Raw genomic sequence first — 23,812 nt, 5'->3', positions numbered from 1 at the left:
ACGTGCGCAGATGCTGGGCACATTTGCGCACATCGTCCCATGATGCTGTGGTTGAAGTATGCACATATATACCATACATGCCCGCACGTGTTTGCAGGCATGCATGGATATATATGCATACGTCTCAACCGTTCCTCAACAAGAACATTTGCAGGACATGCAGTGATTGGCTGTCTAGTAGCAACTCTCTACAGTACATATAGTACGACATGTCCTGCCCTCTACCTGTGCCAGGACAAGCTACTCCTTTGGACCCTCGGTGAGGGCTGCTTTTAGTATACTGTACACTCCTTGGACCCCGAAGAATCTGCTGCGCTCAGCATCAAAAGTAATTTCATAGTTTTGGGCCTGATTTTATATGTAAGGACTTCCTTTCTCTGTATTAGTTGTATGCTTTTCTTCTGTTATATTATTTTGGGATGACATTTTGGAGCTCCAGAACAAAAACATGAGTTCTTATTTCATGTTCCCATAGTTTAATCTTAATGGTCATCCTAGAACAAATTGAACTTGTAACTTAACTTGTTATATTCATGGTTCAATATATCCACAGATTCATGTATACAACCTTCAGACTGGTCAGTGCCTCACAACCTTGGGTAACTCTACCGGAGACTTCACATGCATCAATCTGAAAGACAGCCCTCCTCATCTTTTGGTCACTGGAAACAGGGACAGAAGGTACGTTACAGGCAATATCCACATTACTAGAGGCTTATCCACAGTAGATGTTTTGTGAGTTTTCTTGATCCAGACCCCTGTATTTGAGTGCATTTAGGTGCCACTTGAAACGCTTGTACTGTAAGTTTATTGCTTCTTAGACCACAATGAAAACTTTTTTGCTTTTTATCGTGCTGCTTCCATCAAGATCTCACATTGTCAGGACTTCTTACCTCCAAATCATATGTCCGTTCCTTAGTTAAAGGATTTGTCCTAAGATAAAACGTATCCCCTATCCAAATGATAGGCATAAGCATCTGACCAGTGGGAGTCTGACATGTGCACGACCACCACTTCATTTATTCAGGAGAAACAGAACCCCCATTTTCGTCATCAGTTGGGGTCCCAGTGGTCAGGCCTCTGCTGATCAGATGCTTATCCCCTATCATATGGATAAGGGCTCATGCACACGAACGTATTTACATTCCGTGTCTGTTCCGTTTTTTTTTTTTTGCAGTGTTCGGAACCATTCATTTTCATAGGTCCGCAAAAAAAAACTGAAGTTACTCCGTGTGCATTCCGTTTCCGTATGTCCATATTTCCATTCCCCAAAAAAATAGAACATGTCCTATTATTGTCCGCATCACGGACAAGGATAGTACTGTTCTATTAGGGGCCAGCTGTTCCGTTCCGCAAAATACGGAATGCACACGGATGTCATCCTTATTTTTTTGCAGATCCGTTTTTTGCGGACCGCAAAATACATACAGTCGTGTGCATGAGGCCTAAGGGAAATGTTTTTAACTTGGTGCAAACCCTTTGTACATTTCAGTAATCGTTGCCAAGCAGTCATAGAGATTATTCCTTGGTGTAAAAGCAAAAAAATGAGCAGCATTAGACAATAAAACTATTGCCGTTGGTAGATTAACTCCATCCATACATCAAAATCATTAGTGAACCTGTTTAGTGTAAAGGTTTTCCTATTAACCCCTTGGCTCTCCATGATTTACATTTATGCCATGGATTGCCTTGCCTAAAGGCTTGGTGAAATTTGCTTATGCACAGGAACAAAAGCTGTGCCCACGCAATCAGCAATGATTAAATGCAGGGATCAGAAATATCTCTGATCCTAGCCATAACCCCTTCAATTCCAAGGTCAAAAGTGAGATAAATCCACCTAGCCATTTTCTTTCAGAATGAAGGCGCAATGATACAACTGCAGTCACTTGTAGGATTTTGATACAGATGTCTAGTTTGTATTTAGAACAGATCACAACCACTAATACCTAGATTGAGTATAGAAATTAAATAATTGCACATGATGTGGGTTTATTTTTTCAGGGATAGATAGAGGCACATGTTTCAATACGATCCGCTTCTGGCCAAATTGTAGCCCCTTTGTTCGGCATTGCAGCATTTCAGTCTGACATAGCCTCGTAGAACATAAAAGAGCTGCAAAATTCCACCAAGTCTTTTCATGCTTAATATAGTACAACTGCTCACACTCCTTTCTATTGCAAAATTGCACAGAATAACCTTTTAATATAACAAGCTGATCAGACATGTCACATATATGTGCTAACCTGCGCTTGCAATGTCCGAGGATCCTTCTACAGAACAGAAGACCAATAGAAGTGAACACAAGTAGTTGTATTATATGTCATATTAGTTGGCAGGTGCGGTGGCGGGCAGTACCAATACTTGCAGCAGCCGCGCTAACGTTCTTTATGCGAGTAGCCCTGGTGGATTTCATACAGTTGGACCTTATGCCTTCACATCTCAGTGTGTTGCATCTTTCGAAGTGATATCCCCATAAAAATAGTTATACGGTATGCTGTTTTTAAAGTATAGAAAGGATTCCATTTCCCCCCACAGAAACACCTTCAATCAGGGTAGAACATGCGTAAGATTCATTTTGGACAGTAGTTGGTATGAAAAAAAAAAACACATGTACACTTGTACATCTCCTTGGAAGTTATCACTAAAAGATGCTATGCGTCAGGTTTATACAGTTAGGTCCAGAAATATTTGGACAGTGGCACAATCGTCATGATTTGGGCTGCATGCCCCCACATTGGATTTAAAATGAAACAATTTCAAGATGCAATTGAAGTGTAGACTTTTAGGTTTAATTCATGGGGTTGAACAGAAATATCCTCTGAAATATTTAGGAATTGCAACCATTTTTCTACAAAGCCTCCTTGTTTCAAGGGCTCAAAAGTAATTGGAAAAATTAACATTACTATAAAGAAAATGTTCATTTTTAATACTTTGTAGAGAATCCTTTGCAGACAATGACTGCCTAAAGTCTGGAACCCATGAACATCACTAAACGCTGGGTTTCTTCCTTTGCGATGCTTTGCCAAGTCTTTACTGGAGCTGTCTTCGGTTGTTGCTTGTTTGCGAGTTTTTCTGCCTTAAGTTTTGTCTTAAGCAAGTGAAATGGATGCTCGATCGGGTTGACTTGCCTTAAAAACTCTCATTGTCCATCAATAAACACTAGTGACCCAGTGCCATTGGAAGCAATGCATGCCCATGCCATCACACTGCCTCCACCATATTTTACAGAGAATGTGGTGTGCTTTGGATCATGAGACGTTCCAAGCCTTCTCCATGCTTTCTTCTTCCCATCATTCTGGTACAGGTTGATCTTAGTTTTATCTGTCCAAAAAATGCTCTTCCTGGGCTGGTTTCTTTAGATGTTTTTTGGCGGCCTAATCTGGCCTTTCTATTTTTAAGGTTGATCAATGGTTTGTACCTTTGCTCTCATGAATGATTCTCTTTATGGTAGACTTAGATACTGATACACCTACTTTCTGGAGAGTGTTCTTCACTCGGGTGGATGTTGTGAAGGGAAAGTATTATGCAATCATCCACCACTGTTGTCTTCCGTGGACGTCCAGGCCTTTTTGAGTTCCCCAGTGCGTTTTTTTTTTTTAACCAGAATGTACTAAACTGTTGATTTGGTTACTCCTAAAATGACCACTATCTCTCTGATGGATCTCTTATTTTTTTCAGCCTAATGGTCTGTTTCACTTCCGTTAAGAGCTCTTTTGACCGTATGTTGAAGGTTCACAGCAACAGCTTCCAAGTGCAAATTCCACACCTGGAAACAACTCCAGACCTTTTACCTGCTTAATTGATGATGGATTAACAAGAGAATAGCCCATGCAGCCCATTAAATAGCTTTTGATATAATTGTCTAATTAACTTTTGGTCCCTTGAAAAAGAGGCAGCTAGATATTAAAAAGCTGTAATTCCTAAACCCTTCCTCCAAATAGGATGTAAACACCATCATATTAAAGCCGAGAGTCTGCATTTTAATCCTTTATTGATTATATAACTGTATCTTGAATATGTTATGGTAAACAGCTAAAATGGCAAAACTTATGTCACTACCCAAATATTTCTGGACCTAACTGTAGTTATTGTAAAGGGTCTTTATAGGACATATCGTGAATCAATCAGTGGGGATATAAACCACCACCTCCATTGAAATGAATGGGAGGTATGGAGACTGACGTATGGCCTGTTTTCATGGAAACTCTCAGGATTGACACTTCAAGGAACATAAAAAATTATGTGGAATTTGTACACTTACACTGCAAATTGTAAAAATGTTGCCTATTACTGTACAATCGGTCACCTATCATTAGATATCTTCAGCTTCTACTTAAAGGTTTTATAACCAGTCTAAACAGCGTGGGCAGTGAAGCAGCAGAACGCGTTACCAGATGACTTTTTTGGCAACCTGCTCTTCCTCTTCTCAAAAAGGGATTTGGAAAAAGCTGTGTCTCTTCTTTTCAAGCAGACACTTCCCACCTTCCCTTTCCAGGCACCTGCACCCTTCCCCAATCCTCAGGACCACAGGAGGAAAAATGCCACTGAGCTCTGGACGAAAGCCAAAGCTTGTTATTTCAGTGCACTGGATCGTGACATACTTGATAAATTATTCAGCATTTCAGCCTGTGTTTTCTTCCAAAAGCATGGATTTACCAGATTGATAAGCACTCATATGCAGAACTGTATATTTCAATATTTCATGGCGGAGTTAGGGCAAAGTTAATTATGTCCCTACAATAACAAAACAGGCTTTCCTTAAATGTAGTTTTATATATATATATATATAACGTGAAGCAACAACACTTCTTTTGCAATGTTAACCCCTTCAACCCCGGGCCTGTTTTCACCTTCCTGCCCAGGCCATTTTTTGCAAATCTGACATGTCACTTTATGTGGTAATAACTCTAAAACGCTTTTACTTATACAGGCCATTCAGAGATTTTTTTTTCGTCACATATCGTACTTAATGACAGTGGTAAAAATGCGTAAAAAAAAAAATTTTATTCATAAAAAAATACAAAATTTACCAAAAATGTGGAAAAATTTGCAAATTTTTATTTCTCTACTTTTATAATAGATAGTAATACCTCCAAAAATAGTAATTACTTTACATTCCCCATATGTCTACTTCATGTTTGGATCATTTTAAAAATTATATTTTATTTTTTGGGGACGTTAGAAGGCTTAGAGGTTTGGAAGCAAATCTTGAAGTTTTTCGGAAAATTTCCAAAACCCACTTTTTAAGGACCAGTTCAGGTCTGAAGTCACTTTGTGAGGCTTACATAATAGAAACCACCCAAAAATGACCCCATTTTAGAAACTACACCCCTCAAGGTATGCAAAACTGATTTTACAAACTTTGTTAACCCTTTAGGTGTTCCACAAGAATTAATGGAAAATGGAGATGTAACAGATTTTACATTTTAATACATTTTTTCCAGTCGCAAACCAAGGGTTAACAGCCAAACAAAACTCAATATTTATTACCCTGATTCTGCGGTTTACAGAAACACCCCACATGTGATCGTAAACTGCTGTACGGGCACACGGCAGGGCACAGTAGGAAAGGAACGTCGTATGGTTTTTGGAAGGCAGATTTAGCTGAACTGGTTTTTAGATTCCATGTCCAATTTGAAGCCCCCCTGATGCACCCCTACAGTAAAAACTCAAAAAAGTGACCACATTTTGGAAACTGCGGGATAAGGTGCCAGTTTTATTGGTTCTATTTTGGGGTACATATGACTTTTAATTGCTCTATATTACGTTTTTTGTGAGGCAAGGTAACCAAAAAAATTGATGTTTTGGCACCGTTTTTATTTTTAAAGCGTTTACCTGAGGGATTAGGCCATGTGACTTTTTTATAGAGCAGATCGTTACGGACTTGGCAATACCTAATATGTATTTTTCTTATTTATTTAAGTTTTACACAATAATAGCATTTTTGAAACCGAAATAATATTTTAGTGTATCCATAGTCGGAGAGCCATAGCTTTTTAGTTTTTTGACCGATTCTCGTAGGTAGCGTCTCATTTTTTGCGGGATGAGGTGACGGTCTGATTGGTACTATTCTGTGGGGCATACGCCTTTTTGATCAATTTTTGTGATGTAATGTGACAAAAATTGCTTTTTTTTGTACACTTTTTTTTTTTTTACGGTGTGAGGGGTTAGGTCATGTGATATTTTTATAGAGCTGGTTGTTACGGACGTGGCGATACCTAATATGTATATTTTGTTTATGTATTTCACTTTAGCACAATTATAGCAGTTTTGAAACAAAAAAATGTTTTTTGTGTCTCCATGTTCTGAGAGCTATATTTTATTTTTTTTGGGTGATTGTCTCATTTTTTGCGGGATGAGGTGATGGTTTTATTGATACCATTTTGTGGGACATACGTCTTTTTGATCGCTTGGTGTTGCACTTTTTGTGATGTAAGGTGACAAAAATTGCATTTTTTTACACCGTTTTTATTTTTTATGGTGTTTATCGGACAGGGTGGATTGTGTGATATATTTATAGAGCTGGTCATTACGGACGCGGCGATACCTAATATGTGTGGGGTTTTTGTTTTTTTTTCAGTTTTTTATTATAAAATAAGAGGAAATGAGCTTTTTTTTTTTTACTTTATTAATTTTATGACTTTATAAATTTTATTAAAAACACTTTTTTTTTTTTTCTTTACTTTATTTCTGATGTTCACTTTTGGGGGTCTGATCCCCTCTGCAATGCATTACAATACATCTGTATTGTAATGCATTGCCTGTTAGTGTATGACACTGAGTCATACACTAACAGGTTGCCTAGGAGACCCAGCCTGAGGCTGGATCTCCTCGGCACCCGTAGAAGGCACGTCCCAAAGCCGTGCAATGCATTGGGCAGCCTCTGCACGGCATCGGGCTGCCTTGTGACGCATCGGGTCCCCGCCACAGCAGCGCGAGGACTCGATGCGATCACTCGCCCGACACAAACCCCTTATATGTCGCGGTTTGCGCGGACCGCGGCATAGAAGAGGCTAATCCGCCAGAATCTGCTTTTACAGCGATGCCGGCGGATACAGCAGGGGCCCGGCTACCACGGACTGCCAGGCCCCTCGCGCGATCACCATGACGTACTATTACGTCAAATTGTGGGAACGCAGTGGTTCCCATGACGTAGTATTACGTCAAAGGTCGTGAAGGGGTTAAAGGAAATGTGTCACAGAAAAGCAACACGTTTTTCTAACTTGTTTTTATTTTCTGATTACAGATTTTTTATTTTTTTTATTTTATGAACATGATTATGGGAGCGGCCATCGGCCTGATCTGTTCTTAACAGCATTTAGAAAGCTTTACGGCAGCCCCATGGTCCATAGACACAATGGACAGGAGGGGACCTCAGTGACTTCTATTGGAGAGTTTTCTAGGCATGCTCTTTGCCCTGTGCAGAGGTCATTGTACAAGGAAAAAGTAGATATGCTCTGACAATCCATAGAAAAGATAAATCCAGCTCACCCAGTTGAACTCCGTGCATGAAAAGAGTAGTTAATGCAGAAAGTAAAGCACTCCAGCACTGGATAATCTTGCGTAGTCCGTCTTTATTAAACAGCCATAAATCAACAACATGGATATCACCTCCCCACACCTCCGAACTGGTTTACATGTTTCGAACCCTCTTGGTTCTTGATCATAACCTAAAGTGCACTTACCTCACGGGTCTCCGAAATACCTCCTCCCGTCCTGCCAGAACCAGCTGATAGAATTTTATGGCTCAGGGGGGAGGGAAGAAGGCAGAAAGTTAACCCAGTGAGAGCGCTTCACCTCCACAGTGAATATAACTACTGATGATATACAAAATATTAAAAAAGAACATATAGACATATTGCATTGGACATATAAAACCCCCTGGATTCAAAGTGCAACATGCAGGGGTATGGGAATATAAAAAACATTACCGCACAAAAACCGCATAGTGTGTATACAGCAGTCTTATGTCCCAAATATATTGTAAAATAACTAACAAACAGATCTAGGGAAAAGAGCATACTGTTGCACTCTATATTATCCCGATCGTCTAAATGGAGGACAAAAACACCCGATAAAATATGCTTGAAAAATCTTAGCGGCTATTATTAATAAAAATGCATTATTTATTTTTTTAAATTCAAACCAGCAGGAAATCTAGTCTCTAACTTAAAAATCCAGTAAGCTTCACGGGTCAACATTTTTCAGACAAAGTGACCTTTTCGAAAGCAAAAGTGCGTAAGCCACTAACATTGCGATTATGTTTTGAAATAAAATGGTTAGCAGCATTTGAGACTCCTGTGGCTAAAGGATTCGTAATGTAGTTTAAGTGTTCCCGGAATCTCGTTTTAAACTGCCTACTAGTGCTGCCAACGTATATTAGATCACAACTGGTACATAAAATAATATAAATGACGCCTGACGTATTACAATTGATATGGGTTTGGATTTAAGAATTGTCAGTATGGGAGGAATTGCAGAAACTGGTTGTTTGTGTAATATCTCTGTACCCTTCCATTCCTCAGCATGTGGCATTATGGGCTCTGGAATATCAACTGCATCGTTACAGTGTTCATACTCCTGAGCTCATTGACTATATTATGGAGGTCTCTGTTTTTCTCATAATTCTTTTTCTTTTGACTAAATTTTTTTTTACAAATCAGTGGTGTCTCTATGGGTGCCAAGTACTCACCCTCGGTTGCAAATCTCACTATGGCGTATTGGAAAGAACGGTATGTTTTCTCTGTTGACAACTCCTTCAGGGAGGCTGTGGTCTGGTATGGCAGATACATCAATGACATGCTTATTGTATGGGGCGGCGATGTGTCTGCCATACCAGATTTTGTGGGTTATACCACCAATAATCCCTATGGCCTCAGATTTACCCACCACTGGGATCCGGAAAGTATTTATTTATTTCTTGGATCTCAGATTGGTGGGGGTACCTGGACGGGTTGTCGACACCGAAACATACCGTAAAGAGACTTTGGGTAATGTTATTTTAAAGGCCAATAGCCATCATCCCCCATATACAATACAAGCCATACCAACAGGTGAGTTCATCAGGGCAAGAAGAAACTGCAGCCCAGACAAAGCGTTCTTGAGACACTGTCAGGGTATTGGTCACGTCTAAAAGCTAGAGGTTAGCCGAAATGGATGCTCAGAAGGGGGTTTGATATTGCTAAAAACAAATGTAGGGAAAGCTTACTCAATAAATTGCCCCATTCCCACACTGGTTTTGACATATAGTAAACATTGAAATAGAGCAGGCTGTTTAAAATGTTTACCAATATTGTACGATGACAAAACCTTACATGATGTATTAAAAGAGGGCTGTCGTATAGTGCCAAGGAGATCTAAAACTATAGCCAACGTGTTGTCACCATCATTATTTATGAATGCTACTGTTAAACCTCAGCACAATTGGCTGAGGTTTAAAGGGTTTTCAAAATGTGGGGGACATCCCTGTAAGACTTGTGGCTTTGTGACACAAACAACCAGTTTCTGCAATTCCTCCCATGCTGACAATTTTTCAAATCCAAACCCATATCAATTGTAATACGTCAGGCGTCATTTATATTATTTTATGTACCAGTCGTGATCTAATATACGTTGGCAGCACTAGTAGGCAGTTTAAAACGAGATTCCGGGAACACTTAAACTACATTACGAATCCTTTAGCCACAGGAGTCTCAAATGCTGCTAACCATTTTATTTCAAAACATAATCGCAATGTTAGTGGCTTACGCACTTTTGCTTTCGAAAAGGTCACTTTGTCTGAAAAATGTTGACCCGTGAAGCTTACTGGATTTTTAAGTTAGAGACTAGATTTCCTGCTGGTTTGAATAAAAAAAAAGAAATAATGCATTTTTATTAATAATAGCCGCTAAGATTTTTCAAGCATATTCTATTGGGTGTTTTTTGTCCTCCATTTAGACGATCGGGATAATATAGAGTGCAACAGTATGCTCTTTTCCCTAAATCTGTTTGTTAGTTATTTTACAATATATTTGGGACATAAGACTGCTGTATACACACTATGCGGTTTTTGTGCGGTAATGTTTTTTATATTCCCATACCCCTGCATGTTGCACTTTGAATCCAGAGGGTTTTATGTGTCCAATGCAAGATGTCTATATGTTCTTTTTTAATATTTTGTATATCATCAGTAGTTACAGTCAAGTCCATAAATATTAATAAACAATTCTAACATTTTTGGCTCTATACACCACCACAATGGATTTAAAATGAAACGAACAAGATGTGCTTTACCTGCAGCCTGTCGGCTTTAATTTGAGGGTATTTACATCCAAATCAGGTTAACGGTGCAGGAATTACAACAGTTTGCATATGTGCCTCCCACTTGTTAAGGGACCAAAAGTAATGGGACATAATAATAATTATAAATCAAACTTTCACTTTTTAATACTTGGTTGCAAATCCTTTGCAGTCAATTACAGCCTTTAGTCTGGAACGCATAGACATCACCAGACGCTGGGTTTCATCCCTAGTGATGCTCTGCCAGGCCTCTACTGCAACTGTCTTCAGTTTCTGCTTGTTCTTGGGGCATTTTCCCTTCAGTTTTGTATTCAGCAAGTGAAATACATACTCAATCGGATTCAGGTCAGGTGATTGACTTGGCCATTGCATAACATTCCACTTCTTTCCCTTAAAAAACTCTTTGGTTGCTTTTGCAGTATGCTTTGGGTCATTGTCCATCTGCACTGTGAAGCGCCGTCCAATGAGTTCTGAAGCATTTGGCTGAATATGAGCAGATAATATTGCCCGAAACACTTCAGAATTCATCCTGCTGCTTTTGTCAGCAGTCACATCATCAATAAATACAAGAGAACCAGTTCCATTGGCAGCCATACATGCCCACGCCATGACACCACCACCACCATGCTTCACTGATGAGGTGGTATGCTTAGGATCATGAGCAGTTCCTTTCATTCTCCATAATCTTCTCTTCCCATCACTCTGGTACAAGTTGATCTTAGTCTCATCTGTCCATATGATGTAGTTCCTACTGAGATTTTCAGTTTTTGCATTTTCATTTATTACTCCCTGCCTCCCCAGAGCCATAATTTTTTTTTCTTTTATATCTCCATATTCTGACCCCCCCATAACTTTTTTTTATATTTCTACAGAACTGTGTGTGTGTGTGGGGGGGGGGGGGGGGGGTGTAATTATTTGAAGGGCAATCTGTAGTTTTTATTGATACCATTTTTGAGTGTATATACATACCATTTTTGAGTGTGTATGATTCGATTTTGTTTTGGGAGGTAAAAATTGGCAAATCGACCATGTTGATATTTTTTTCGTTACGTCGTTCACCGTACAGGATAAATACGTTTATATTTTAGTATATATAATAGTTTGGCCGTTTTTGGACTTGTAGATACTTATGATAGTTATTTTTTTTTTCTATTTTTTTATTTTAACTGGAATGGGGAACGGAGTTTGATTATATACAGACCAAAAGTTTAAACACACCTTCTCATTCAAAGAGTTTTCTTTATTTTCATGACTATGAAAATTATAGATTCACACTGAAGGCATCAAAACTATGAATTCACACATGTGGAATTATATACATAACAAACAAGTGTGAAACAACTGAAAATATGTCATATTCTAGGTTCTTCAAAGTAGCCACCTTTTGCTTTGATTACTGCTTTGCACACTCTTGGCATTCTCTTTATGAGCTTCAAGAGGTAGTTCCCTGAAATGGTTTTCACTTCACAGGTGTGCCCTGTCAGGTTTAATAAGTGGGATTTCTTGCCTTATAAATGGGGTTCGGACCATCAGTTGCGTTGAGGAGAAGTCAGGTGGATACACAGCTGATAGTCCTACTGAATAGACTGTTAGAATTTGTATTATGGCAAGAAAAAAGCAGCTAAGTAAAGAAAAACGAGTGGCCATCATTACTTTAAGAAATGAAGGTCAGTCAGACGAAAAATTGGGAAAACTTTGAAAGTAAGGGCTATTTGACCATGAAGGAGAGTGATTGGGTGCTGCGCCAGATGACCTGGCCTCCACAGTCACCGGACCTGAACCCAATCGAGATGGTTTGGGGTGAGCTGGACCGCAGAGTTAAGGCAAAAGGGCCAACAAGTGCTAAGCATCTCTGGGAACTCCTTCAAGACTGTTGGAAGACCATTTCAGGTGACTGCCTCTTGAAGCTCATCAAGAGAATGCCAAGAGTGTGCAAAGCAGTAATCAAAGCAAAAGGTGGCTACTTTGAAGAACCTACAATATGACATATTTTCAGTTGTTTCACACTTGTTTGTTATGTATATAATTCCACATGTGTTAATTCATAGTTTTGATGCCTTCATAGTCATGAAAATAAAGAAAACTCTTTGAATGAGAAGGTGTGTCCAAACTTTTGGTCTGTACTGTATAATAAAAAACATTTTATGTCACCTGAAATAGCATGAGTTTCTTCATTCGCTGTGAAGAGGAGCCATTCAGGCCTGAAAGCCCTGTCAGATGCCATGGACACAGTTGACCATGGCATCTAAGTTGTTAAATGTCTATGATCTGAATTGTCGCCGATCGCAGACATTAGTCCCGGGTGTCTGCTGTTCAAGACATTTAGCCAGTGACCTCTAATAGCCTCACCTGTCTTCACTTGGCTACCATTACATTATCATAGGCGGCTAAGGGCTTAATACTTCTGATATGAGCCAGGCGGCTGAGGCTCTCACCTAGTGGCTACACATTTCTTGACACTCTGTCATTAGTAACAGAGTACCTGGTGGGGTGCAATCAGATTGAGGGCTATATTTATACACATGCCCCTCATTTTCTTCTGCACCCCTCAGGCCTGTTTTGGCACAGTTTGTGGGTTAAACTGCCTCGATTTTAAGTGAAGGTTTTAATAAATAATGGGGGTTTTTTTGTTTGTTTTTTTAAACGTTTTTCATCAAGTACATCACATGAACGTATACTAACTACATTGTCCTTTATTGTGATAATTGCCAGTCCTGGGCCCCACTTTTCCTGGCCATATGAGTCCATTAAAAACTTTCCATGACCGGAAAAACAGTGTATATACTATAAGTATATATCCTGGGCATCTTAGTTAGTTTATGTCAAAATGTAGGAATCACCTTATTGACAGCCCTCTACTGCGCTGGTACTCAGGGATTATAAAATGGTATGACGAAATACATTACAGCATCTTGTAAGCGGTGCCTCAGCTTTCCGTTTCCTGGATAGGACAGTACAGAAAACAGTTATTCTTCCCATCGAACAGCAATGTGAACGGAGCCTAATTCAGTCAGATAGATATAGATACATTGATTGTATGACTTTACCTGCTCATTACACGTCTTTATTTGTGCTACTTGATCTTATGAGACCCTTTATATCCACAAGCAGCAGGAATCAAATAGCCATAGTTTGAGATTTATTATTTTTTTGCTGTTGAATATTCGAACAAATCATTTTATTGATTTACTTTTAAGATGAATGCAGACTTTCGCATTTGCTCCTACTGTTGAGGGTCACATAGGCCTTGCCACGTAGTACAATATTGTACGAGATGTGTATTTCTCTTCTAAAATGTAATCTGCTACTGAGCATCAAGACATTGATATATTCTTTGGATTGTTCATGTATTAAAGATTAGGTTGGCGGAGGAGTTTTATGGCAAGGCCAAGCAAGGGCTTTCACACGGGTATTCCGGGGTAATAAGTCTGAGGAGCAGTTACACGAGTCTAGTGAGACAATATGGACAGTAAAGTACTACTAGTGAAGTATTTCAGATGGCACCCAAGGGTGCGTTTTATGTTTACTGGAAGCCGTTTGCTAATCAGCTAAAAGGATGCTGGAAGCCGTTCATTTTGGAAATGTTTGAGCTTCACACCTGAGGGACATTTTCTCATATGATCTCATATAATCTCCTTTATAAAAAAAATCCCTGCCACCCGCTCCGACTGTTTCCTTGGATGGGCAGAATGTGAAGTTATGGCTGCAAATTTTTTAAACTAATTATGTATCCTACCAAATTTATATGAATGATTGGAGGTCATTATGCAGTCATGTATTCTCTAATGTTTATAGTCCATTTTATCAGAATATGGATCACCGGCTATTGTATTCATGGATATATAGAGCCTTTTATGTGCTGCTACTCTCCGAAGGTAGTTAATCTTGTTAGCAGTAATGTTTATGGAGTCTAGGTTTCGGTGAATACCGGAGAGCGGCTTTTACCATGACTACTTCTAATAATTGTAGCTAGTAATAGAAACGAACAAGAAACGGAGAGAGATTTTCTGTTGGGCAGTGTATTATAGAAGACCGTAAAGCATGGTATAGTCTTGGATACTATGGTACTATATCTGCATGAGGTTTTACAGCAGGCATGCTTAACCTGAGGCCCTCCAGCTGTTGTAAAACTACAACTCCCACAATGCCCTGCTGTAGGCTGATAGCTGTAGGGAGTTGTCGTTTTGCAACAGCTGGAGGGCCGCAGGTTGAGCATGCCTGTTTTACAGTTTACACGAAATCGCTTCGTAAATGCAAGCCAATGTTTCCAGATGTTTGCTGTTTCATATGAATCCTGTCTTCTCTGAGAATTCAGCAGTAATGTAACGGATCTCATGGTCCTACTGTAAGTACCTAAGTGAAATATATGATTTTCTTTACTTAGGGTCCGTGTTTACGACCTGCGTTGTAGCAAATCTCTCTGTTCTTTCTATGCCCATCATCTGGGAGTCTCGGCAGTGCAAATGGATGACTGGAAGGTGGTTTCTGGAGGAGAGGAGGGTTTGACCTGCACGTGGGATCAAAGAATGGATACGAAGCTATGGGAGATGCATGCAAGGTGCTGTCCTGTTTGTTGTATTATCCATGCTGTATCCACATCTGGTATTACTAAAGACTTTCCATCTATAGATTCTACAGATTTCTTCCACTGTAATTATACAGAAATAATTATTTCTCCTGCATCCTCTAGTATCTGATACTATGGAGATTAATAATTGACCTTCCTAGCGAAGTGGAAGCCGCAGTTTATTTTGCACAGCCCACCACCTTGATAGCCGTAAAAACTGTGCTCAGCATGGTTACTGTTTTCGGTATTCAGATTTCCAACTAATTCCGGACAGACGGGTTGGAGCTTAGGTCAAAGAGTTAAAGAAGGCAACTTTCCGGTTTTAGACTGGAGCACCATACTATACTGCAATCACTACCTTTCATTTGTATAGAGCCAATACATCCCCAGGGCTTTCTAGCTAAAGGAAAGTGAATGTGAGCAATGAGACAAAGGAGAGAGGACCCTGTCTGGAAGACTTTACTCCTGCATCTAAAATAACAGCAGGATCAAGTGACATAAGTAATGCCTGAAGCACAGAATGTCTGGCTACTCTTATTCCATCCATCAATCAGACCATAATTCTAGTTATGTATGGATTTAAGAGATTCATAGTCTACAGTATAACTGCTTCAAAGGGTATTATCCGAGTGGGATAAAATAACAAGCTTTCATTACTACCCCGCCATTGCTGTTTGGCTACTGCTTCCGTCCCCGCTCCTCTCCACTTCCAGGCTTGACATCAGCAAATGGTATGGACTGCCTATTCAGCCAATCACTGGCCGCATTGGTGACCTGTTGCAGACAGATTGGACTACCCCTTGAAGCTTTGATCCTCAGACATTCTACAAATATGGGTTGAAGCTTTTTGGGCTCTCCAGAAGGAAAATACCCAACCTCTTGTGTTTGTCCTCACTCTTATTAATAGGGTTATTTATGAATCCAACCATAAAACATAGACCCTAGAGGCAAGTAAGTAGCACCAAAGTCACCTCCAAATGGAGTTGTTTTCTGCTGGACCCCATTGTATTGTGGGAGACCGTTATTGTGTTAGGGCCTCAGTCCACTGTAGGATTCCCTGGTGAACCAGTCTGGCCCTGGTGCCATGAACGTAAATGAAAAATATTGTAACCTGGTCTTCACCAAGTCGTTCTTTGTCTGCTGTCAGTGCAGTACAAGTCAAGCAGAATAGCTGAGTCACATATAACAGTCTACTTGCTAAGGAACTACTGTACAACAAAAGTCTGGTTCACACTCTCTTTTTAGCTGAAAGCAGCATAGGCAGGGTGCTGACTCTCCTTAAAGAGACCAGTCCTGTTTGGAGACTTACTGGAAGTACTTCATGGTATGAAGACTTAGGCCTCTTTCGCACGGGCGAGTTTTCCGCGCGGGTGCAATGCGTGATGTGAACGCATTGCACCCGCACTGAATCCGGACCCATTCATTTCTATGGAGCTGTGCACGTGAGCGGTGATTTTCACGCATCACTTGTGCGTTGCGTGAAAATCGCAGCATGCTCTATATTGTGCGTTTTTCACGCAACACAGGCCCCATAGAAGTGAATAGGGCTGCGTGAAAATCGCAAGCATCCGCAAGCAAGTGGGGATGCGGTGCGATTTTCACATAACATAGCATTATAACATTTCCCTTAATACAGAATGCATAGTACAATAGGGCTGCAGGGGTTAAAAAAATTATAATAATAATTTACCTCACCTTAATCCACTTGTTCGCCTTCTTTGATGACCTGAGAGGATAAGGACCTTTGGTGACGTCACTGTGCTCATCACATGGTCCACATGGTGATGGATCATGTGACGGACCATGTGATGAGCGCAGTGACATCATCACAGGTCCTTTTCCTCAAAGAAGAAGACAGAAGAGAAGCCGGGCTGCGCGAACAAGTGGATTAAGGTGAGTTAAATATTTTTTTTAACCCCTTCAGCCCTATTTTACTAAGCATTCTGTATTAAGAATGCTATTATTTTCCCTTATAACCATGTTATAAGGGAAAATAATACAATCTACACAACACCTAACCCAAAGTCTGGGTTCGGGTCTGGGTACCAAACATGCCGATTTTTCTCACGCGCGTGCAAAATGCATTAAAACACTTTGCACTCGCGCGGAAAAATCACGCATTTTCCTGCGACGCACCCGCATCCTATCCGTCCCTCACACGCGACGCCCGTGTGAAAGAGGCCTTAGTGGCAATGCTCCATGGAAAACGAATATGCAAACAGGAATTTCCCAAGAAAGAGAACCATCTCGCCATCGCCACCTATTGGAAGTGGCTCTCTGAGACGAGATCCGTCTTTTCAACAAGCCTTGGGATTTGACAAGGGAATATAGCCAGGCCAGATATCCATCTGTACACAGCTGTTTCATAGATGCTTTCCCCTCATCAGTATGGAGTAGGATTCTACTGCATTTCCTTAAAGAGATCAGTCCTGTATGAAGACTCATCCAAGGCTTGTGGGAAAGTCAGATCTTGCCTCACAAGGAGCCACTTCCAATAGGTGGTGCTGGCGAGATGGTTCTCTTTTTTGGGAAATGCCTCTTTGCATATAGCTGAAAGCACCTAATTGTCACCTAAACTAGGACAAAGAGCAGCCAAAGAGGCTTAGCATGCATTAATCATATATTTATGAAAATAGGTGGAAAACCTGAATATACTTATTCAACGGTAATGCTCATGTGGGACAGTCTTTCAATTAATATTCTCTGAGAATCATTAATGTATATTTCTGCTGCATTCTAATTTTTTAACACTAGATGGTGCTGTTTACCTGTACTTCATGCATGTAATGTAACCGTGTGAGGGTCCGGTACACATTTCTGTGCATGAGAATATTATTTTTGGTCAACCAACCTGTTAAATGGTGATTTTTTTAAATTTTTTAATTTGCAGACACCCAGTCCGTTACATTTGGTTTAACTCCCAGAGTCTGATCACGGCAAACATTCCTGATGAGAAGTCTCCACGTGGAGCCAGCATTATGGATGATGACCTCACTGCTCACAGAAGGTAGCGGGTGTAATCCCTCCATTGACTTCTTACTTCCTTAATAAAGTTATGTAGGACAGTGTTGTACCTTTAGCATATCAGTTTTACTTTGCTGAGGCCTCTTTCACACTTGCGTTGTCCGGATCCGGCATGTACTCCACTTGCCGGAATTACACTCCGGATCCGGAAAAACGCAAGTGTACTGAAAGCATTTGAAGACGGAACCGTCTTCCAAATGCTTTCAGTGTTACTATGGCACCCAGGACGCTATTAAAGTCCTGGTTGCCATAGTAGGAGCGGGGAGCGGGGGAGCGGTATACTTACAGTCCGTGCGGCTCCCGGGGCGCTCCAGAATGACGTCAGAGCGCCCCATGCGCATGGATGACGTGTCCAATGCGATCACATGATCCATGCGCTTGGGGCGCCCTGACGTCACTCTGGAGCGCCCCGGGAGCCGCACGGACGGTAAGTATGCTGCTCCCCCGCTCCCCACTACACTTTACCATGGCTGCCAGGACTTTAGCGTCCCGGCAGCCATGGTAACCATTCAGAAAAAGCTAAATGTCGGCTCCGGCAATGCGCCGAAACGACGTTTAGCTTAAGGCCGGATCCGGATCAATGCCTTTCAATGGGCATTAATTCCGGATCCGGCCTTGCGGCAAGTGTTCCGGATTTTTGGCCGGAGCAAAAAGCGCAGCATGCTGCGGTATTTTCTCCGGCCAAAAAACGTTCCGTTCCGGAACTGAAGACATCCTGATGCATCCTGAATGGATTTCACTCCATTCAGAATGCATTAGGATAATCCTGATCAGGATTCTTCCGGCATAGAGCCCCGACGACGGAACTCTATGCCGGAAGAAAAGAACGCAGGTGTGAAAGAGCCCTTATGGCATTATAAAATAAGTTACATGTGTAAGAACAGAACTCACCACTAGATGGCACACTTGCTAACCCACCCTACCCATAGGACTGGCATGACTTTCTCTTTTTCATTGCAGACATCGAGGCACCATTAATGTATATGAATTCTCAGTGGATCAGACATCTGTGGAAAGCATCCTTCCCATTTGTCGCTCATCTTATAGGGAAGTGACTGGATACAATTACAACATTGGCCTGGCAGTGCCCTATGACAATGTGTGAAGTCAGCGTCTTTCTAAAGAATGAAATGAACAGTTCTTTTCTTTCTCAGGTGCAATTTTGCAAATGACTCTTGGACAGAATGAGAGATTCTGCAACACCATTATTGTGCAGAATTTGCTATTTCTTTCTGGTTTATTTAGTCTGATTTTATTGTATATTTTGGTTCATTTTACAAGCATAAAGGGTATAGTAAACCATCTAAGGGAAATGCAGAAGAATCCTGGTTTTATGTATGTAAATAAGCATCAGGTTTATATACTGTTGAATATTTAGTGCTGACTATTCTGTATCAGAGTGCACATAACTTTACCACCGCCTGGTCATAGAGAATACTGCATTGTTTTCTATGGCCACTTGACCAGTCTTTATTTTAATCATGGACTTTGTATGTGTAAATTTTGTAAACGGACATATTTATGTAAATGTTGTAAAATAGACTGATGTATCCTACAGAAATCAGCTCAGTATTTTTATTTTTTTTAGATTGAAAAACAATGACTAAAGCCTCATTCACACGTCCGTGTCCATGCTTAAATCCGTGAAAAGGTGGTCAGTAATGCCTCCATGAAGATGTCCATGTTGGGTCCCTGTGTCAGTTTTTTGTTGTCCGTGTGTCATCCGTGACACTGCACAGCTAATTTTCAAAGCATCTCTTCCTAATGATTCGTGAAACACGGGTGGCATCCGTGTTGCATCCATGGTTTTCACTGACCCATAGACTATTTTGTCCGCGTTCACGGATCCATCACGCCCATTATACAGCATGCATCCGTGCTAAAAACATGGACCCACGGACCATGGTAAAAAAAACTGTTGTATGAATACCCACATTCAAATGAATGGGGACGTGTGCTGTCCGTGGAGAACACGTACAGTACACGTATATGGTACATTGACGTGTGAATGAGGCTTGATTCAAAAATTCACCTTCTGTTATTTTCTCTCCTGATCGCCTAGCTGCTACAGACAAGGAGACAAACAAAAAGGATATTACCGCTGCGCAGGTTTAGGCAACAAAAAATTAGAAAAATAAATATTTTCTGTACATGGCCCAAGCCTCCTCCACATCGAGCCAACCTTACAAATTCTGATGTTGGAGATGGACAGTCCCCACATGCCATCCGCTTTTCAAATGACCTGCATCCTTCCTAGTAGCGGATCTCACCGGACCTGGGTGAGATGTACTGGACTGCGGAGAAGGAAGGCCGGAGCTGTGAGATTGCTTTATGCTTCGCTCCAGAACTCGGAAGCTGCGCAGCTGACACTGATGCGAAGAAGCATAATGGTGGGTGCTCATACAGCGAAGGAATGTAAGAGCTCCAGGTTGACAGGAACAGCTGGAGGTCTGGCAGACATGGAGGTCTGGCACTGCTGGAGCACCCTGACTGCGGACTGTAAGACACAGGCACTTTTTAGCAAGATTTTGTTTTTGCTAAAAAAAAAAAAAAAAAAAAGTGTGTCTTATAGTCCGGTATATAGTAAAGAGAGTCTTTTTTTTATAAATTTAAAATCTATACTTACATTATCCCTTATGTCTGTCTTTATCTTGTGTTAAATGGGTTGTCTGGGACTACAAAACTGATGGTCTATCAGATCTGTGGGGATATTATTCTCAGCACCTCCACCAATCAGCTGATTAAGGCTACATGCACACGACCGTATGTGTTTTGTGGTCCGCAATTTGCGGATCGGAAAAAAAAAAAAAGCTGATGCCATCCTTTTTTTTTTTTTTTTTGCAGATCCATTGTAACAATGCCTAAAACGGACAAGAATAGGACATGTTCTATTTTTTTTGCGGGGCTAAGGAACGGACATACTGATGCGGACTGCACACAGTGTGCTGTCTGCATTTTTATGCGGACCCATTGAAATTAATGGGTCCGCATCCTATCCGCAAAAAAAAAACCCGAAACGGACACGGAAACAAACAACGTTCGTGTGCATGTAGCCTAAAGAAGCTAAAGTGCCCCAGTGGGACTGATCTGTAGCACCAGGTACAGCCACTACCAAAAGTATGAGGCTGTGTCTGGTAAACGGTGAATGGGACATGGCCCTCAATCAGCTAATTGGCAGGGTATCAAGACTCTTCCCTGATATTCATGGCCTATCTTTAGGTCTCCGATAACTCCTTTAAAACATAGTTTGTAATCCCAGAAATCAATAAAGAAAAGTAGGGTAAATCACACAGAGCGATGAAAGACTAGAATGACGACTACAGATAGCTCAGCAACATCTTTAAAGACATTGTCCGAGGCTAGAAAAGATGGGTTTCCCTTTTTTCAGAAACCATGCCACTCTTATCCATGGGTTGTTACTGTTTTTTAGCTTCTTTTTTTTTTCAGGTGAATGGGACTCAGACTCAGCCCATGGACAAGAGTGCCGCTGTTTCCGGGGTAAATGAAGTTTTTTTTTAAACCTAAAGAAAAAAAAAAAAAAGGAACAGTGCAAATAGTCCTAATATCCTATTAATTTGTGTATACAGCTCGTAGGCAAACATATGTGTCTCCATTATAAAAATCCTGTGTGTAGCCTGATGTTGAAGTCACATTATTGGGGAGTAGTACATACCGTCTATGATACACACAGTGTTCTTAGGCCTTCCAGAGGAAAACTAAAACCAAGCACAACCAGCTCATTAAAAGTGCTCTGAGCTGCACTACTGAGGCATTCTTGGGAACCTTTTGGTTCCTGTGAGGGGCAGCGTGGTTACTTGAACCATCCACGTCAATATTAACACAAGTAAACGCATAATATAAAGGCAGCTTGTAGGTGGATATTGATAAAGAGGGTGATTTTGGTTTAGGGTCATCTTCACACAAGCATAGTTTATATCCATGCTACAGCCATATTTCTGTGGTCTGTATTACCATTATTACATTTACTTGAATGGAGCTTTGTTACATGAATGTTACACAGCTCAAGTCTCTTTATCAGGGATAACACACTCTGACGAGCAAAAGGGTAACGATGTTTTGAGCTTTTGACTTTCAGGCTCCATATGTCACCATCCACTACAGGTTTGAACGTGAGACTACCATCATTTTATAGACAGTCATCTTGGTTATCTACATAAATTGGACCTGCAACTCTTTAGCATATGATTAGTTATGCAGATTCTTGTCATGTATTTGTTACTGTTTTGCTCCTAAAATTCTACATTTAAATTTTTATTATTTTGTTAGGCTACTTTCACACTGGCGTTTCTGGGTCCGCTTGTGAGATCCGTTTCAGGGCTCTCACAAGCGGCCCAAAACGGATCAGTTGAGCCCCAATGCATTCTGAATGGAAAAGGATCCGCTCAGAAAGCATCAGTTTGCCTCCGTTCCGTCTCCATTCTGCTCCGGAGGCGCACACCAAAACGCTACTTGCAGCGTTTTGATGTCTGCCTGACGATGCGGAGCCAAACGGATCCGTCCTGACTTACAATGTAAGTCAATGGGGAAGGATCCGTTTTCACTGACACAATATGGTGCAATTGAAAACGGATCCGCCTCCCATTGACTTTCAGTGTAAGTCAAAACGGATCAGTTTGCATTATCATGACCAAAAAAAAAGCCTGCCAAAGAGACTGGAGTTGTCTTGAAAGTTTGCTATGTAACATCATTGCTTTTATTTTTGTTGGGTATTAAAAGGTATCAGACCTGCAAGACTGTTATTCCTCTTAATGAGAGCAATACGTGGCACATCGTGTGCCCGGGATTGTTGCTTTGCAGTGGAAAAGCCAGAGATGGTTCTGCCCGTTTGTTCTCACAATCAAAGTAGTTCCAGGGTCAGCTGCCCCCTATAATGTTATGGCATGTCCTAACGATATCCGTGTGGCTTTTCACACGTGTACAAGAAATGTGCTTGTAGTATTTGCTACTTTTAAAAGTTATGCTGATGGAGAGCGTTGCATCAGCTTCTAGTGCATGTTCCTGTTTAGATGAAATCCAATCAGTAGAACGGATCCATAGTGTAGATACAATACTGATGCTATATGATCTGTAAATGCATTTATATTTCAGATCCACATAAACATATATAGCACAGGAGGGCACTCAACTAGCTGTTATTACATGGAAACAAATTCAGCTGTTGTATATAGTAACATTCCATTAAATACAGAAACAGGAAATATATAATCACAATATAAAAAATGCAAACGTATAAAAATATATATATATAGAAAACTTTATACTTAATACACAAAAATATAATGAATTCCGCAAATTAGAAATACTGTAGTAGCTATTAATTATAGCCCAACACATATCATGGTTGTAGCAATAGAATTCATATAAATATCCGCCTCATATAGAAATCATGATTGTAGCAATAACCTTTATATATATATATATATATATATATATATATACACTGCTCAAAAAAATAAAGGGAACACAAAAATAACACATCCTAGATCTGAATTAATTAAATATTCTTCTGAAATACTTTGTTCTTTACATAGTTGAATGTGCTGACAACAAAATCACACAAAAATAAAAAATGGAAATCAAATTTTTCAACCCATGGAGGTCTGGATTTGGAGTCACACTCAAAATTAAAGTGGAAAAACACACTACAGGCTGATCCAACTTTGATGTAATGTCCTTAAAACAAGTCAAAATGAGGCTCAGTAGTGTGTGTGGCCTCCATGTGCCTGTATGACCTCCCTACAACGCCTGTGCATGCTCCTGATGAGGTGGTGGATGGTCTCCTGAGGGATCTCCTCCCAGACCTGGACTAAAGCATGTGCCAACTCCTGGACAGTCTGTGGTGCAACGTGACGTTGGTGGATAGAGCGAGACATGATGTCCCAGATGTGCTCAATTGGATTCAGGTCTGGGGAACGGGCGGGC

The 23,812-nt window shown here is 40.6% G+C and overlaps 1 protein-coding gene across 2 annotated transcripts in view; it reads left to right on the top strand.

Annotated features, from left to right (window-relative positions):
- The window catches only part of FBXW8 (F-box and WD repeat domain containing 8), a 143,419-nt gene that overhangs the window by 106,784 nt on the left and 12,823 nt on the right, over nt 1-23,812 (top strand). The window contains exons 8-11 of one of the 2 annotated variants that reach the window (XR_005776142.1): nt 554-681; nt 14,663-14,836; nt 17,736-17,852; nt 18,830-19,293. Coding sequence is in view for 1 of the 2 variants with exons in the window: in XM_040416037.1 (XP_040271971.1) it covers nt 554-681; nt 14,663-14,836; nt 17,736-17,852; nt 18,830-18,974 (564 nt within the window). In the remaining variant the exon portion in view is untranslated. Of the gene's footprint in view, nt 1-553; nt 682-14,662; nt 14,837-17,735; nt 17,853-18,829; nt 19,422-23,812 lie in introns of those variants that run through there. The other variant, XM_040416037.1, reaches the window with a different exon arrangement.

The sequence above is a fragment of the Bufo bufo genome, chromosome 2, assembly GCF_905171765.1.
Source record: "Bufo bufo chromosome 2, aBufBuf1.1, whole genome shotgun sequence".
Lineage (NCBI taxonomy): Eukaryota > Metazoa > Chordata > Amphibia > Anura > Bufonidae > Bufo > Bufo bufo.
This window is presented reverse-complemented; position numbering and strand designations above follow the sequence as displayed.